This window comes from Dermacentor andersoni, chromosome 1, assembly GCF_023375885.2.
Source record: "Dermacentor andersoni chromosome 1, qqDerAnde1_hic_scaffold, whole genome shotgun sequence".
In the NCBI taxonomy this organism is placed as follows: domain Eukaryota; kingdom Metazoa; phylum Arthropoda; class Arachnida; order Ixodida; family Ixodidae; genus Dermacentor; species Dermacentor andersoni.
Window position 1 is genome coordinate 239,482,469 of NC_092814.1, and position 18,357 is coordinate 239,500,825.

The following is an 18,357-nucleotide window of genomic DNA, read 5'->3' on the forward strand; positions in this document are numbered from 1 at the left end:
GGACCTCCAATACGTACAGCGGGGGGGACACTTAGTCGACCCCGTTGGAATGTGCACAGCAAGAATCGGCATTAGAGGCTTTACATACGTCAGCAGCTTTATTGTTCTCCCTGAGTGTTCCCGTGAGCTTATACTGGGCATGGACTTTTTGCAAACGAATGGCGCAATTATCGACTTGCAAGAATCACGCGTGTTGTTTTCTACAGAAAATGCTGTTACCATTTCTGATACAGAACAGCCACATAATTCCTCTTCCGTATTGTGGATGAAGACATGACGGTACCGGCATGGTGCAGTGTGACTGTCGTTGTAAGGAGCGACGTATTTCGTGACTATGAGGGACTTGCAGACGGAAATATTGGGCTGCTACTGGAAAAGCAAATATGCGTGGCAAGAGGCCTAGTTCACCTGCGTAACGGATGCACTGATGTCCTCTTGACTAACTTTGGCAATGAGGCACAACACGTGGCGAAGGGAACAGTCATAGCGTCTCTTCATGACTATGCACAACTTGCGGATGTGTCAACCCTCCATGCGGCATCACCAGCTGCTGTCACTTTAGACAGTGTCCTTACCTCCATCGACATTGACCGAGAGCTGTCATCACCACAAAGAGATAAGATTGTGAGCTTGGTCACAGAGTTTGCTGAATGCTTTTCGATTTCATCGAAAGTCCGTCGTACTCCCGTCGCAAAACACCGCATTGTGGTCGAAGAACCTGCAAGACCAGTGCGCCAACACTCGTACCGAGTGGCTCCAAAAGAAAGAGAAGCGATAAGAAATCAAGTACAGGAAATGCTCAAAGACGATGTGATGCAGCCATCCAATAGCCCGTGGGCATCTCCGGTAGTCCTGGTCAAAAAGAAGGATAACACCCTACGATTTTGTGTTGATTACAGGAAACTCAACCTCGTCACGAAGCGAGATGTTTATCCACTCCCACGCATCGACGACACCTTGGACAAACTACGCAATGCTTACTTCTTCTCTTCTTTGGATCTCAAAAGCGGATACTGGCAGATAGAAGTGGACGAGCGAGATCGCGAAAAAACGGCATTTGTGACACCGGATGGTCTGTACGAGTTTAAGGTGCTTCCATTTGGTCTGTGTTCTGCGCCCGCCACCTTCCAACGGATGATGGACACTGTTCTCTCCGGACTGAAATGGCAGTCTTGCCTCGTCTACCTTGATGATGTGGTGGTTTTCTCCACTACATTTGAGCAGCACATGCAGCGACTGAGAGCAGTTCTGGATGCTATTCGCACGGCGGGATTGACCATAAAACCCGAAAAATGCCACTTCGGCTTTCGCGAGCTCCGCTTTCTCGGACACATTGTCAGTTCCGAAGGCGTCCGCCCCGATCCTGAGAAGATCACTGCAGTAGAAATGTTTCCGAAGCCAAGAGACAAAAAAGCGATTAGACGTTACCTGGGACTGTGTGCCTACTACAGGCGTTTCGTAGAAAATTTTTCTAATATTGTCGAACCACTCACGCGACTGACAAAAGAAGATGTCCCTTTTGTGTGGGAGAAAGAACAAGCAGACGCCTTCTCTGAGCTACGACGGCGTTTGCAGAGTCCTCCTATACTTGCCCATTTTGATGAAAATGCCGAAACGGACATCCACACCGACGCAAGTAACGTTGGTCTCGGTGCCATACTTAGTGGCAAAATGGAGAAGAAAAAGTTATTGCCTATGCAAGCCGTACCTTATCAAAAGCCGAGACAAATTACTCAGCTACAGAAAAGGAATGCCTGGCGGTTATATGGGCCATCAGTAAGTTCCGGCCATACTTATATGGCAGACCGTTTCGAGCCATCAGCGACCATCATTCATTGTGCTGGCTGGCGAACCTCAAGGACCCTTCTGGAAGGCTTGCTAGATGGAGTTTGCATCTACAGGAGTATGACATCACGGTCGTTTACAAGTCCGGTCTCAAACATAACGATGCTGATTGCTTATCACGTGCACCAATCGAATCTACATCACCTGAATACGAGCAAGATTTCCCATTTCTTGGGGCTGTAAATACGACGGAAATAGCTCATCACCAGCGTACGGATCCGGAATTACTCCTCATCGAGTACCTGGAGGGTTGACAAGTGAAAGTGCCTTGAGTTTTCGTCCGCGGATTGTGTTCGTATGTCATCCGGAACAACGTCCTCTACAAACGAAACTTCGAGCACAGTGGTGAGACATTTCTACTTGTACCATCATCGCTGCGAGCTGAGATCTTAGAAGCTTGCCATGATGATCCTGCAGCTGGCCACTTAGGCGTTAGTAGGACTCTGGCGAGAATCCGCCAGAAATATTACTGGCCGCAGTTGATGAATTCAATGCAGCACTATGTCAAATCATGCCGAGATTGTCAAAGACGCAAAACACCGCCACTCAAACCAGCAGGTTTTCTGCAACCGATACAGCCACCAGCAGCACCCTTTGAACAAATAGGAATGTATTTACTTGGACCATTTCCCGTATCAACCTCAGGAAAGCGGTGGATTGTGGTAGCAACCGATTATCTGACTCGGTATGCTGAGACATCTTCTCTTACAAAAGGAACCGCCATTGAAGTGGCTCAGTTTTTTGTCACACACATAGTGTTCCGACATGGTGCACCTAAAGTACTCATAGCAGACAAAGGAACAGCTTTTGTTGCCCGTTTGATGCAGTCTGTTATGAAACTAACGCATACTGCTCATAGAAAAACCACAGCGTACCATCCACATACCAACGGCCTGACTGAACGGCTCAATAGAACGCTCGCTGACATGATCTCAATGTACGTGGACATCGAGCATCGGACATGGGACAGTATTCTACCATATGCTACCTTTGCGTATAATACTGCAGTACAAGAGACGACACATTTCACGCCATTTGAACTTGTTTACGGTTGGACAGTAACAACGACACTAGACGCGATGTTACCTGTAAACAACAGCAGTGAAGACGACCCTAACGTTAGTGAGTACATAGAAAGGGCAGAAGAAGCACGGCAGTTGGCAAGGCACCGTATCGTACAACAGCAAAACGTCGACGCAAACCGGTACAACCTAGGGTGAAGAGAGGTACAGCACAACCCCGGAGACAAAGTGTGGGTATGGACGCCGTTACTTTGGCCCCTACAGAGTACTTCGCCGGCTAAGTCCCTTAAATTACGATGTAACTCCTGAAGGCCAAGTCTGCTCCACACGACGCAGGACTCGCCCAGAGGTCGTACACGTAGTACGAATGAAGCCTTACCATGAAAGGCATTGACTACCAGAATTTGCACGTACGATCAAGCCTAGCACCAGCCATCCTCTGACCACTGTCGTTTTAAAGCAGTTGGCTTTTCTATAGGCCTTTTCTACGCATCGGGACGATGCTTCTTCGGAGGGGGATAATGCCGCCAGCATTGCGAGAACACAAGACGACCGCCACATCCCGACTGCGTTTCAAAGAGCCGCCACACTGCAAGTGTCAAGAAAAGCACCGCAAGGCAACGCTGGGCCGGTGCTGACAGACCGGCGGCTCGTGCGCGAGAATCTGACTGGCACGCGACAGGAGGCGACAAAGAAGAGAACGACGTTAGAAGAAGTGAAGCTCAAGGGACGTTTTTGTTGACGGGCACAGGTTCGCCCAGAATAAATTCGTTTTCATAGAAACAGCCGTCGTAACTGTTGGTTACAATATATTGTTAAAACTGGTATCGTTACAAGTGGGTTTGACTGTATTCCAAAGCACAAGTGCACATAAGTGGCACCGTTTGTAAAGTGCAGAGTGCGACTATGTAGCATCCCCACGAGTACGGAGGTTAAACTTCTTCGTGCGTGTAGTTAGTATGACAGCAGAAAGAAGTACGAAAGAGAGAGGCATGCTTGGCGACACTTGCCTGGGTGCAACATGCACTTGTGAAACCCGATGCGTCGTCGCCTCCGCAATAGATCTTTAAAAATTCTCTCCACGCTTTTTTCCAAACCCATGTGCCATGGCGCCCGCATTCTGCACCTTGTTCTCTGCTACCATGCTGTTTCGGCTGCCGTGAAGGGCACACGGAAATAAAATCCCCAGATTTCGGAATATTAGTTCGTAGTACTGAGGGGTTGTTAACGTGACACGGAAACTGAATAATGATTGTTATTCTGAAAAATTTGGTATTGTGAAGTTGTATAGTACTGAAGTATTTTTACATTGAAACCATAAGAAGTCAGCTGGGGATTTCTGAAAAGTTTGTTAACCTGAAAAGTCTGTTAATCTGAAAAGTTAGTTAATGTGGTGTTCGCAGTAGCGAGGTTTCACTGTAATGACGGATGATTTGCAATGATTGCAGTGTCATCAGAATAAAAAAAAGAGAGAATAAAGTCTCAGGAGTGCACAATTGCGTATAAGCAGGCATTCGTTAATATTGAAGTACTGATACTAAACAGCGGAGGTCACTGATTTCTGTTCTACATATGATCAGTTGTTTGTTGTCTGACAGAGCATTTTAAAACAGTTGGCCATCTCGAATCGTAACAAAAATAAATTATGCATGGCTCGGCTATCGCAAACACCAGAGACCAGCGGAGTTGGGGGAAGGCCAGTGAAGTAGTGCCAAACGGCGCTACTTCACTGGCGCTAACACGTGCGCTGGCAATGCGTCCCTACAGCATCCGCGATTCACGTGACCAATGCCGTAGTAGACGCCGCGGCTGTCTCCACTCTGTGCGGAGCGGTGGGCGAGGACATCGAGGCTTAGCAGCCGCCAGAGAAGAATGCCCCTCCTCCCTCACCTGGCCCCCCTGCCCCGTGTGCCACCAGAGAGGGCACGCATCCAGGCCGCGTTTCTCGCTCGCGTGCGCACTGCTCCTTCTCCCCTACTAGGCTTCACCCACCCTCGCTGCGTCGCTATGCTGCGCGATGCTAATTTTATACTCTGCTTTCGCTCTCTCTTCCCCAGCTTGGCGAAGCTGCAGACGTAATGAGAAACCCAGTGAGGTTCTAACAGCTCCACTGTAAAAAACATTAAGAGCATAAAGTGGTACAGTCGATGACCAATAATTCGGACTCGATGGGGAACGTAAATAAGTTGGAACTATCAAATGTCTGAAAAAAACTAATGTATCTAAGAAAGATCACTTTGTCTTAAGGCCCCTGTTCACGGAACAAGCAGTCAATGCGTTGCTGCACGCACTTCCACTTACATGCAACCAAGTCCGCCTGTATTTTTGCCAGTTTTGAGTTTCGCTGTATACCGATGCAAGGACTGCAAAGGCTCGTCAGATCCGCATGTGGAAGGCTCCGGAGCACACGGCACATCATCATCCGAGTCAGAGTCGCTGTTCGTGGTGTCTACCAACTGGGAAAACCGGGAATTATCAGTGATTTTGAGTAGTCTGGAAATGCTCAGGGAAAATTCAGGGAATTTGTGCTTCTGTCAGAGAAAATTAGCTGTAATTTTATTGAAAAGGAACGAAAGTCGCATTCATGCTGGCCCGAGTAACAGAGAGGAATTGCAATGAATTTTCTTTGATGCCATGTTGTCAGCTGGAGTTGCCAGTGTACCGTCAACGGCCGACTTTCCGGATGCCCAGTAATTCAGGCGGCTTCGCGGCACCACCACGTACCCCATAGAACATCTCTGAATACGTATCTGAAATTTTGGATGCAAGAACCCTTCGGCTGTCCAATTTTTCTGACTTTTTGACATGACCGTAGGTCCATAACAGCATTAATCAAAGCCACCACCGCTGCTTTTGATTACCTCGCCACCTTGAACTGGTACTCTTGCACACAGATCTGCTGGCAGCCGTAGCCACCACTTTGGCAACGCTAAGCCTAGCTGCTTCGACGTTTGCTATTAAGTTTCTTGCTGTTGGGTGCCATGTTTTTCATTGAAAGAATTCGCCACTGTAAGCAATGGCACCGACTCTGCCTTTGTGGTCTTCGCGATTGGCTTTGAAGCTTGGAAAACAAAATGCATTGCATAATGCCGGTTCCCGAAAGTCAGCTTCACCTCAATATAGCAATGTTACGCTGTGAAGCATATGCAAAAGCACGGTGTAAAAAGAATGGTGCTTCCGACGGAAGTGCGCGGCACGTCTCACTAATGTTGGGCTGACGCACGACTTGGGGGCTGGAGTGGGCTGTAGGGGGCTGGCGTGCTGGGTGTGTGCTTTACAGCCTGTTTTTTAGAGTGCTTTTTGTAGAGCGACAAACCTTAAGCCATTGTCTTTGTTACAAAATGACAAAATGTGATTTATAATTGCTGAGGCGCTTTTTACCTTTTCTAAACAGAAGCGTATAGTATTTCTCTCAGTGCAGCAGTCATCGTTCGTCTTTTGCTGAATCCACTAGTAACCTATTTTACTTTCGACAGTTCTGCTTCAACAAACCATTGCTACTATTTGTCACAATACGCAGCATTCCCGCTCTCATTTCATATGAAGCAGGGTTCTGAGGAGTGCGGCATAGGATTAGTCTCTGAATAAATAGAAGCACCTTCACCTAATAAAGTAAGTTAACATTCATAGATTTCACTGTTTATACTCAAAGAAATATGATGTTCCAAATTCTAGAAGCCACAAGTTGAGAGACAGCTAATTCCTAAAAAAACTATGCTGCCGTGGAATCCGTGGTATCAATGTGCGTACTCTTGAATGAATTATTCTAAACGCTGAAAAAATAAATTTAGGGTTTTTGATTGCCAACACCACACTCTGATGAAGATGTACACCGTAGTGGGTGACTCCGGTATTATTTATGCCCGCCTGGGCTTCTTTGACGTGCATCTTAGCTTAGCCATATTTCTAAAGTTTGCTCTTCCGCATGTTCTGACGGTTACAAATTTATTGTGCACTGCTTCACTAAATGTTAACAGCACAAAAAAAGTGAGACAAGAAAGACAAACAGGAAACCGCCTGTCCTATCCCTCTTTCTTGTCTTATTTTTTTTTGTGCTGTTTCAGCGTCATGAAGACTTGCGAACAAGCTCAAGTTCAGACCCTTTTAAATGTTATTGTGTGCCGTTGTCCATGAACTTGTGACATACGCCGGGTCAAAGTGCTTCTCACACTCTTACACTCCTGGTCTCAGGACTTGGTGTCCATGTTCGAGAGCATCCTGCGAACTATGCAATCTGCCCTTTTCAATGAACATGGAAACTCTGTCTTTGCACATGCAAGACCTGCTGTTGCAGTTTGGTGCGAATCAGTTCTCGCCTACAATCCATCTTTACCAGGCAACGTCGCAGCTCAAGATGCAGAGCCCCCTTCCCTCTCGCGATTCAGACTGTTCGTATGAATTTTTGAATGCTTACCAAGAACGACGATGATTGATTCCTTAATTGTGAAGCGAACAATACTAAACCAATAGCTTATTGTCTGCCCACTGTGCTTGTCGGCGACCGCTTCAAAGGATCGACAGACACCATCTGGCTGTCTGCTAGAGCATGCTGCGTGACTGAACTGTCGGAGTCATTATCGTCTGTTACACAGCGTCTGAGGGATCTTAATGATTATAGTGAAGAGCAGGAACACTGAAAAAATTTGTTTTAATTTCTTTCAATGCACTTTGCGTACAGCTTACACATTCAGATTTTCCACTTTTTCAGCCTCCTAGCGTGTGCTGCCGTGTAGCGGTGCAGACGTGAAACACCACCAATAGTGAGACTCGTTTTCCACCAGCTGCCCCCGTGTCGTCGGAACACCTTTTCTTACACCGTGCGCGCAAGTATTGCAGTGAAGCATAGCAAGCATGGGAAGAGTCAATTGTCACGAGACTCGGTATGCATTCCTTAACTATACACACACGTGCACCCGCCATCTCCTGTCACAGCACAAGCACCAATATGCCTAATAAGTGTACTGGCAGGCCTTAAGAGCTTTTTCGGATGTTCCTGTGGCGATTTGAGCCCTTAAGGGCAATAAAAGACATACTTTAATTTTTTCTAACTGCCGGATTTTTCGGACATTTTTGCGGGCCCCTGGGGAGTTTGAAAAATCGGACGTTGACTTTACAACTGACCAAGAGGATGCTTCAAATGATCCATGGGGAAAACGCGCGGCGGAAGGAGGACGAGAACACAAAGGACCTACGCAATGAGGAATGAACGGGAAGATAAGCGTGCCATCGCTTCTTTGAAGGAGCTTGAAATCAAAGAACAGTGTTGGCTGACACCGAGGTGCTGGTGTCCCTCATCCAAACCAAAATAAGCTCTTAAAAGCAGTGAAATGCAAAACGGAGGCATTGTGTGCAGGCTGAGAGTATGTGACCTCATTTTTAAGTGGACAGGACAAAACTGCCCTGACAGGATAACCTTGATGACGTTGCACCTTGAAGGGATTTACAAGGAAAACATTGAGAATGTTCACACACGTGCGAGTGTCTGGGCTGTACATTTTCAAATACAGTAAAATCACGTTAAACTGTACCCACTTAAACAGTAGTTTCGTTTTAAAAGTAGGAAAGTCAAATCTCCGACTCAGCGGCCGTTGAACATACCGCGTTTTGTATCCACATGAACCGTACAATCTCATTGCGTACATATCGGTTAACACGTAGTGTTTCCATTTTTCGTCACGCAATCACGGCGGTCTGTCATCCCCATCGAGCGGCTCGGCATAAAACAACAAGCCTCGGAGATCGGAACGACCTCCAAGCGCTCTGTACGTTTGTGTGTGAAGCCACATCAACATCAACATCATTTCAGCGCTGTGCCAGAGAGCATTGTGGCCGTAGTTGTGGTGTCGTGCAAGCTGGGACTCGCGTCATGCCGAAGCTCGGATAAAAAACTCTGGGCCCTCAGCATAGAAGAAAAATTGGACATCATGCTATCGAACGTGGCATGAAGAAGGCGGCGCGGGCATGCGACAGGGATGCATTTTTACAATTGCTAGTAAGTACAGCAGGGCGTGACATTACCTGAGGCACTTCCAGAGGTGCCCAACGTTTCTGCGCAGGCACGAGTAAGAGCGGGTGCAAGAGAGAAAATCTGGGGGCTCTTGCTCCTTGAATATCTGACTTTGCCTAGACTACGGAGAAGTTTGTTCGTGTTGTATGCGTTTGTCCCCTAGGCGTGCCGGCATTGCGGAGTGGGGTTGAGTTTATTTACACTCCGAGGATGACTGCCGGCATGGTGAAGCAATGGGCATGCACACCCCATTTGGTGATCGCTTTGTCTGAAGGTACGTTGGACAAACTTCCTTGCGCCTGTGGCACTGGTGCTGAGTCAGTCATGCTGGATTAAGCCTTTCTCACCCCTTACGGCGCTCTACCTTAAAAAAAAAAAAATCACTGATTTTTCCGGGGGAGCAGTAGGGGCTGTACTAGAGGCTGGGCCTGCTCTCCTGTTTGCACACTCTTGGCAAACTTTCCATACGCTCCTGTCTTCGACTTTTCAGGAGCATTTTTTAGTGGTCCTATATGAGTGAAATAAACGCACAGCAACTTCGCAACCGCGGTTGAATGCCATTGCCTGATGTCACACCGTGAGGATTATTGGTTTTCCGTCTCGCGCACATTAGGTTAGGTTAGCTTATGTTTAGGTTAGGTTAGGTTAGCGTAAAAGGCGTTTGGGTTATGCCATGCGGATTATTGTCCTGGCGTCCCGGCCTCATTAGGTTACGTTAAGGTTAGGTTAGGTTAGCGTAAAACGTGTTACAGTGGCGCGGGGTATTCTCACAGCGGTTACGCCGTGAGGATTATTGTCCTTGCGTCTTGCCCACGTTTAGTTAGGTTAAACTTAGGGTAGGTTAATGTTAGGTTATGTTAGATTAGCGTAAAAGGCATTAGGGTACCGCGACATATTCTCATAGCGGTTGCACGGGCGTCGAGCGTCACTGACGGCCTTTCAGCCGCTCACATTCAACTGTGGTAGCTAAGACGCTCTGCCTTCGAGATTTTCAATATATGCGGCCCGGCCTCTACTGCGGTCCCTACTGCTCCCATGGAAAGATCTGTGATGTTATTTTCAAGGTACATTGCCGTAAGGCATGAGAAAGGTATGATCCGGCATGACTAACTTAGCAAGAGTGCCGGAGGCGGGAGACCGTCTGTCCAACACAGCAGTCACCAAATGGGGCGTCAGTGCTCACTGTTTCACGTGTTTCACCGTACCGGCAGCCAGCCTCCGAGCGTAAACTCGATCGCACTCCACAATGCCAGCACACCTAGGGACAAGCGCCTACAGCACGCGCTAAGAAACTTCTCCGTAGTGCCGAGGCAGAGTCGTATATTCAAGGAGCGATAGCCCCCACATTTTCTCTGTCCCACCCGCCCTTACTCGTGCATGCACACAAACGTCCGGCGCCTCCTGAAGTGCCCCGCCCTACTGGACAGGGATGTGCCGTTGACTATGGTTTGTGGCATTTGGAATGCGAAGAAGTTGCTAGGCAGTGCTACTGCGACCGTGAGGACACGTCGGCTACGAGGTTCGACTTTTCGCCATTGTTGCCTCTGTTGTTGCCGACGTGTCACCTAACGACAGTGATGAGGACGACACGTAAAGTGACAGCACGGGCGATTCAGGCAGTGGCAGAAGCTGCGCATTACGTCAGCCTCATGAATGCACTCGTCGTGACAAGAACAGCACCCTGCAATGAAAAAGGCACCCCGAGACTTCTGCAGTGCTACCGGGCCCGTGCACGGAGAATATGCAACACCACCGAGAAGGAAAAAAAAAAAAAAATGCCATGCGAGTGTTTGTTGAGAAGAGGGGGCTTTGCTGAAGAGTTAGCTCGCAGCTTCAGTAAGATTGAGGCCGATGTTGTCGTTGTTAGCCCGCTGTTTCATAAAACGAAAACTTTTGTTGCGTGAAGTCAATAAATACTGCATGTTCTTGCCCTTTGATTGCACTGTCTCAGAGTTTCGTTTTTGACAGCTAAGTGGGCGATCTCATGCTATTTCAGTTAAGCAGTACTACCATTTAGCACGTACTTTTTCCGAACTCCAGCCAACTACGGTTCAACGAGGTTTCACTTGGACGAAACAACTGATCCCTGCCACTGCTTCATGATCAATGTGCTGCGAGTTTGGATCCACTCGATGGATCCTTTTCCCGGCCTGCAATCCTATGTATTAGCTTTGTAGAGGAAACCGTGGTACCATTCAGCATCAATTTATGAATGTTTTCAAAAGGTTGTGGCCCGGTGGGATTCTGTATGAAATACTGATTGTTGAATATGGCTAATCAGCTCTGAGGAAGGTTCATGAAAGGAAAAATTGACATCCACCTGTATGTAGCACTAATCTACGAAGGAAACCCACATGGGTTTCTGAGAAACAAACTCGTAGTTAAAGAAAAATTAATCTTGGTCTGGGATTCAAACCCGGGACCAATGCCTTGGGATCAATCTGTTCTGGGACCAACTGGGACCAATGTGCTCCTGAATCTTATTTCCGGTGTTGGTCCCGGTTCAAATCATGCACCAGGATGAATTTTTCTTCTACTATGAGGCTCTGTTTCTGAGAAACCTGTGTTTCCTTGTCAACACCTTTGTAGCTTCGTGCTACGAACAGGTGGATGAAAATTTTTCCTTTCATGAAGACTGATTGTTGTAACAACCAGTGAAGTTTCATATATGAAAGCTGCATTTCACTTGCATTGCTTACGCTCTTATTTGTGTTTCAGAGGAGATTCGCGATATTCACCCTGTCGTAAATGCGGTTTTTTTTTTTTTTCGGACATTAAAAAATTTTAATATCACTGAAGCAATGTTCGCTTTTGTCTCTGCAATAAGCCTTCCCTTGCCTTTTGAGACTGGGGACCCATTGGGGCACATTCTTGCAAGCAGCCATGTACTGTGCAGAAAACCATGGCAAGGTGGCAGGCTTCGTGAAAAAAACTGAAGTTAACTGCTGCTGCAAAGGCGGTGCAAGCGACGGTGTAACTACCGACGCTCTTGCCAGGGAGCTGTATAGCATTGAGATGTATGGATTTCTACGAAGCGCAATTGTAAGGCTAGAAACAGCAGAACTTTACGTAGAGGTGCAGCTTAAGTTGGACGGTCTTACTGAAGAAACACTTTCCAAGTCACTCGAGAAGAACCCTGAAATTCAGTGGGTGCTGTTGCCAAGGGCAGCGAATGGCGGTTATGACTTGCACACAGAATGAGCACTCAGGTTTCTACCTCTCGTCTCTGTAGAAATGGAGCGCTCATTCCCTCGACTTCAAGAATCTCTTAACCGAAAAAATACACAGGCTGAGCGAGCAGACACGTGAGGTGTTCTTGACAATTTCCTTCAGTGGTAGAGAATACAGCTGCGTGTGTTTTATTGTGCAGATCATAATAAATATTTTCATTACAATGAAACAGATTGAACCTATTCAGTGCTCTGAGCAGTGTCTGGTACTTCTCTTGATTTTTTCTTATTTTCTGTCCTTATTTTATCCTGGTTTTAGTGATGTTACTGTCCAGGTTTTCCCCACTCTAATGATGATCTACTGAGTGAGTACTGGTGCTGCTTCTTTGAAACCCAGTACCTCCTGCTGCGTGGCTTCAATCATCTCATGCTATCTGTGTACAGTGCATCGTGTACTAAATCTACAGGCTGTCTTTGTGCTCATTTTGTGACAGCATCTGTGCAGTGAACTTCATGTCTGTGCCGTTCCTGGCTATGCAAGCAGTACAGTAGTGTCGCGTGTGGCTGGTTGAGCCAATGCGGTGACTTCGGCCTGCTTTCATTTCTGACTGGTCCCGCTGAAAGAGGCAGCAGAGAGCGGCAGCTCACTGGATTATTGCCTAATAGTACTAAAAGCATACAGTAAGCTTCTAATGTCACTATGGTACATGTTGTGTCAAGCAGATTGGTGAAGATGCTTATTACGGTAGGGTTGACGGCAATAGGCCATTCAGGTGCTCTTGTTTCAAGCTATATTCTTTGCTTTAGTGTATAAAATGGTGTTTTGCTAACAAAGTTAGTGGGACAGCAGTGCACTTTTACTGTAAGTTTGACAGCACATATCAAAACTAGTGCCATTCTGAGTATTTGTTCTAAGTGTACGTGGCTTGCAATCTCACCGGCTCCACTTGGTGAATTGCAATATGTGCCATAAAAACCTTGTTTGAAACTTAATTTGTGAAATTTTGTTGATTAGTCAATTATGCATTTCGATTTATTGTGTAATTTCCACTTTTCAAGCACTCGAGTTCGAGGATTAGAGTTGTGCTATTTGCCACAAGCAATTGTTTAAAATTCTATATAATATAAAAAAACATCTGGTACCTATATGCAGGGCATTTTCTCAGTGGTGTAGTGCTCCCCATAGTGAATTTACTCATGGAGTTTTTCAATTCTAGAGTCATTGCAGATTCCTTGAGCTTCATTGTTTCGTGTATGATCTCATATAAGAGCTGTTATCTGTGAAATGGTTGAATGCAGTATTTATGTACGATGGTATCATAAATTGCACCAGTATTGGCAACAAGCTAGGGTTTCAGACATTTTCTGTGTGCGCTTTTTTCAACATTTAATTTTGTTATTGTTTAGATGCTCATATTTGGTTGTATTATTTCTTACGTCTAGCACAGTGTGGCTTTTTTAGTACTGTTCTATATTAATATGTAGGGCTGCTCTGTCTCAAAATATATGCTCTTCTCATGCTATGGCCTGCCATGAGAGTTTCGATGCTACAGCAGAGATTAAGCTAGACGGCTGCTCTAATTGTGAGGTCATTGACTACAGAAGCTTGGATTTACAAAGCTGCTACCTTTTTTTCTTTGCTGACGCCTCAGGCTTATGGTTCTCACTGTATTGTTGTTCTCACTACTGCATTCTATCATAGTGCTGGCTGTCAATGAAGCTGACAGCACATGGCATATTAGTAATACTTTCCTGCCCACAGGAAAAGCACTTGTTTCTAGGTAGTCTAGTAAATATTTTTTCCTCGTGCTCAACACTAAAGTGTATAGTGTCAAATTGTAGAGGAAAAAAATCTTTTTCAAACAGTGCTAGTTCCAAACAATATGGTTACTAAAAAGAATTTGAAAAAAGAAACCTTCACAAAACTTTAGTAAAAAAAAAAAAACGTTATACTATAAAGACATTAATGCTGCTTTTCACAGAGAGAACATAAAAAGCCTTCATAATATACATTTTCAACGCAAATTATCTGTAATATTCCAGCAATTAACAGCTTTCTATGTAAAGAATGTCTTGAGATATGTTAAAAAATGTGAGCCCGAGTCACTAGCCTAGCCCAAGGCTGTGGTCAATTCCTGGCAGTCTTTTGGTGCAAAATTCAACTCCCTGTGTGGCCACCGGCGAGTGATCTTGGTCGAAGGGTGTTAACACCCTGCAGATAAGAACTGTGAACTTCAGAACATGCAGGATATCTTTATATCAGTGCTTGGAAGCAATGAAGTTGTTTGGAGAAGAAAGCGAAAGTCCATGCTAAAATCTGATGAATCGAAGTTGTCACCCTTGTCAGTGCTGCTACCAGTGTTCAAAAACTTTCGCTCAGATGTATGATAATTGGTAGAAATGTGACGTTTCCGTGGAGTGGTGCGCAATGTCGATCCCATCTTGGGAACTACGAGCACTCATCACCCCGACACCGGAGCTGCTTTAAAAATCGCCGCTGAGTGGAAAAAGAAAACAGAAAAGTGAAACTGGAAACTAGTTTCTATTTAGCCTAGTAGAAAGTGCTAGTTGTCCGAAAACACTCTAAGAGCCGCAAAATACAAATTTGCAACCATTGTTAGTGGGCCGTTGATGGAAATAGGCGTGGGCAGAAAAGTGTTAACATGGGACTTGAGAAACGAAGCTATCTAGACAGTGCATTTCAAATTTTAATAGAGCAAGCTTGCTTCATTTACCTTGCGTGCCCCCCACTTTTGTTTTCATTGAAGCATTGATTAATGAAAAAGCCAACTGGTGTAGCATTACAGTCTTGGCTCTGGATGAGTTGAACTTGGTTGATTATGGGTTTGTATGAAGCTAGAATCATGCTGCTCTGGCATTTCGTATGACTTTGTGTCTGCGCTTGTGGTTATGCAGCTTTTGGCATCCTGCTGTGGGAGATAGCTACTTATGGGATGTCCCCCTATCCCGGTGTGGACCTAACAGACGTCTACCACATGCTTGAGTCTGGCTATAGAATGGAGTGCCCTCCTGGTTGCCCAGCCAGAGTGTATGAGCTCATGCGTCAATGTAAGTTTTGTTTTGCCAGTCCTTTCGTTTTTGCAATGTTGTGAGAAAAATGACACAAGAAAAGAAAATATCTTTCCATTCATGAATTTGAATCTCCAAGTGTTTCAAGTTCGTGTAACTTGCCTGGCTTTCGAGATGTGGCTTCACATTCTTGTTGCCCAGCCGGTCCATGCAATCAAAACCAGTGATACATGGCTGTTAAGTGAACAGCTGAACTAAACCAATTTAATATTTATGCAAGATTTATCACACAAAACTAAAAATGAAAACCTGAGGTGAACCTGCATGCCATTTAAAGGAACAATGAAGAGAATTTAGAATTGGAAGATTTATGGTGGTTTGGAAGGGCTACCACAGTATAATTCAACTCCTGAAGTTATTTTCACGATTGCACATGTAACAACGTCACCATTGCTATTTAAACTTTTGACGAAGCTTCACCCCTCTCGCGCGCCAAGCATAGCAGCGAAAAACCGGGCACTAGGTTGACATCAACACAGAGGTCACGTGAGCGCTGTATCTGAATGACGAACCTCACCGATACCCATGACGACTTCACGATAGTCTTTGTCATCAGAATCTGTTGACCGACCCGCGCCGTCTCCCGCAGACGCTGCTGCTCGTTTTTGCCAAATTAAAGCGACTTGCGGTGACCTGTGGCCTTTTAAACTATGATTTTCGTATTCAGTGAGTGAAAGACTACAATACCGTATTTACTCGCATAATGATCGCACCCCTGAATTTTGTCGTCAAAATTTGATTTCTTTTTTTTTCCCGTGTAATGATTGCACCCCGAACTTGCCGCAGCGATATGTCGTGTGCCAAGTCTAGCTAATATTGATCGCGCTTACCATCTGTCGAATGCTACACGAACAACTCTTCAATACAAACCAAGTGATCTGCACGCACCAAACATTCTTAAGTAGATGCCTCATTTCATTACTTTCATCACTTTCCGCACTTCCATGACTAAAAAAAAAGCTGCAACCAAACTTGCCTTTATTATTTGTAGGCTTTATAATGGATGGGGTCAACAACAACAAAAAAGGCGCCTTTCGATTCTTCTTATCTGCACTCGTGGGCACGCAACAAATTACGAGCGGCAACAATAGTAGCCACGTTTACACTGATACGTTAAAAGTGTACCCTATTCATATGCCGATGCTTGTAACATAGCTAAGATATTCACCCACCCTTAGCGGAAACATGCCGTATTAGGATAGTAGTGAAGACAGATGCCGCAGCTTCCGCAGCATGCCAACCGTGTGTTTCTATGTCACTGGCAGCTAAGCGCGCCCATCTGTTTAAGTCCCCTCAAAGTGGACATGGCTACGTTTTTGCCGCAAACTTGCTGATATTAACAATATTATTCTTTACTGATACGGAAGAAACTGTTTCAATGCACGTAATGTACTCACTAGAAGAAAAAATTAATCGCGTTCGGCTTGCTCCGCTGACCGCCATTTTTGTTTTGGTGTCCCGTAGAAAACGCGGGACAAAAAAACTTTTTTTTTTTTTTCGCGGGAAATTTAACCCGCGTAATGATCGCACCCCTGATTTTGCGTCGATTTTTCTGACAAAAAAGTGCGATCATTATGCGAGTAAATACGGTAATTTGCAGAAAGCTCGCTATTTTTTAAATGGGCTTTACTTTTACTTTGTTCAGGCTAGCATGGTAGGTTGCCCTTCTGTAATTTCTCGTGGTTTATTCAAAGAAAAAATAATTATTTAAAGGAACTGTGCAGTACCTAGAGGTGGGTGTGACTGCACCACATCAGTGCTACCAACAGCCATTCTGGCCAGTCCTTATTTCTCGCTTATGTTGCACGCTACTTTGTGCCATCCTATCGCGGAGGCCATGCATTCGCTGCCTTCCAAAAACATAAATGCACCCACACATGCTTAGGACTGTTGCGTTGGCAATCAGCGGGTACACCATTTTGACACCAAAGCTATACTATAGCTACAGAAAATTGGCACAGCATTTAAACGAACTTAGCAAAGCAAGTGTGCAAATTGCAGCGCTTGTGAGATGCACAGCACATAGCATTGATATTAACCTGAGATAACTTCTAAACAGCGTAAATGAACTTCTGTTGGCTTTGCCAGCACATTTTTACCTCACCGTTCTCACTTAAGGTGCGCCTGCTACTGGCTAGTATGCCTTTGTTGAGCAGGCCTTCATGGTAAACTTTTTTTTTTTTTTTTCATTTGAATGCAAACTGCAGATGGTGTTTTGTCTGCATGTGGACCACGCAGACATCCTATTCTGGTGGTGGCCGCATGTGCCCTGCCTTGAAAGTGATCTGCGATGAGTGCAGAGTCTAGGTGCACTGATGACTGATAGCTTCGTGGGCACTGTGTTCCCGCCGCTTAGTTTGCATTGAAGCCTAAGGCTGCACGAAGGTCACTTTGCTTGCTCCTGCTGCCGCTCTTCCTCATGCCAGTGTTTTGGCAGCGAGTGGTCCGCAGTCATCGAGTGAGATGTTTGTTTTGCCTGTGTGCACATGAAACCATGGTACTTAATTTAGTCAGTAAGCAAATGCTTACTAGCTTATACAGCCGATAAAGCTACTACAGTAAAACCTCGTTAAACCGTACCCGCTTAAACAGTAGTCTCATTTTAAAAGTCAAATCCCCGACTCAGCAGCCATTGAACATAATGTGTTTTGTATCCGCATAAACCGTACCAGCTTATTGTGTGCGTGTCGGTTAACACTTAGTGTTTCCACTTTCCGTCGCGCAAACACGGCTGTGCGTCGTCTCCGTTGGGCGGCCCAGCAGAACAACAAGCCTCAGAGATCGGAACAACGGCCTCCAAGTGCCCTGTGCGTTTGCGTGTGAAGCCACATCAACATCATTTCGGCGCCCTGCAAGAGAGCGTTGAGGTGTCGTGCAAACTAGGACTCGCGTCGTGCCGAAGCTCGTGTAAAAAAAAAACGCCGGGTGCTCAGCATAGAAGAAAAATTAGACATCGTTCGTGCTATCGAACGTGACACGAAGAAGTCGGCGCTGGCACGCAACAGGGATCTGCTGTTGACTACAGTGTGTGGAATTTTTAACGCGAAGTTACTCGGCATCGCTGCTGCGACCGCGAAGAGATGTCGGCTACGAGGTTCGACTTTTCGCCATTGTTGCCTCTGTTGTTGCCAAAATGTTGACTAGTGACAGTGATGAGGACGACACGGAAAGCGACAGCACGGGCGATTAAGGCCCGACAGTGGCAGAAGCTGTGCGTTACGTC

At 45.8% G+C, this 18,357-nt stretch overlaps 1 protein-coding gene across 2 annotated transcripts in view; it reads left to right on the forward strand.

Annotated features, from left to right (window-relative positions):
* Positions 1-18,357, forward strand: part of Abl (tyrosine-protein kinase Abl) — a 139,927-nt gene that overhangs the window by 62,224 nt on the left and 59,346 nt on the right. For both annotated transcript variants that reach the window (XM_050196415.3, XM_055063538.2), the window contains exon 7: positions 14,961-15,113. In XM_050196415.3, the coding sequence (XP_050052372.1) occupies positions 14,961-15,113 (153 nt within the window). The remainder of the gene's footprint in view (positions 1-14,960; positions 15,114-18,357) is intronic.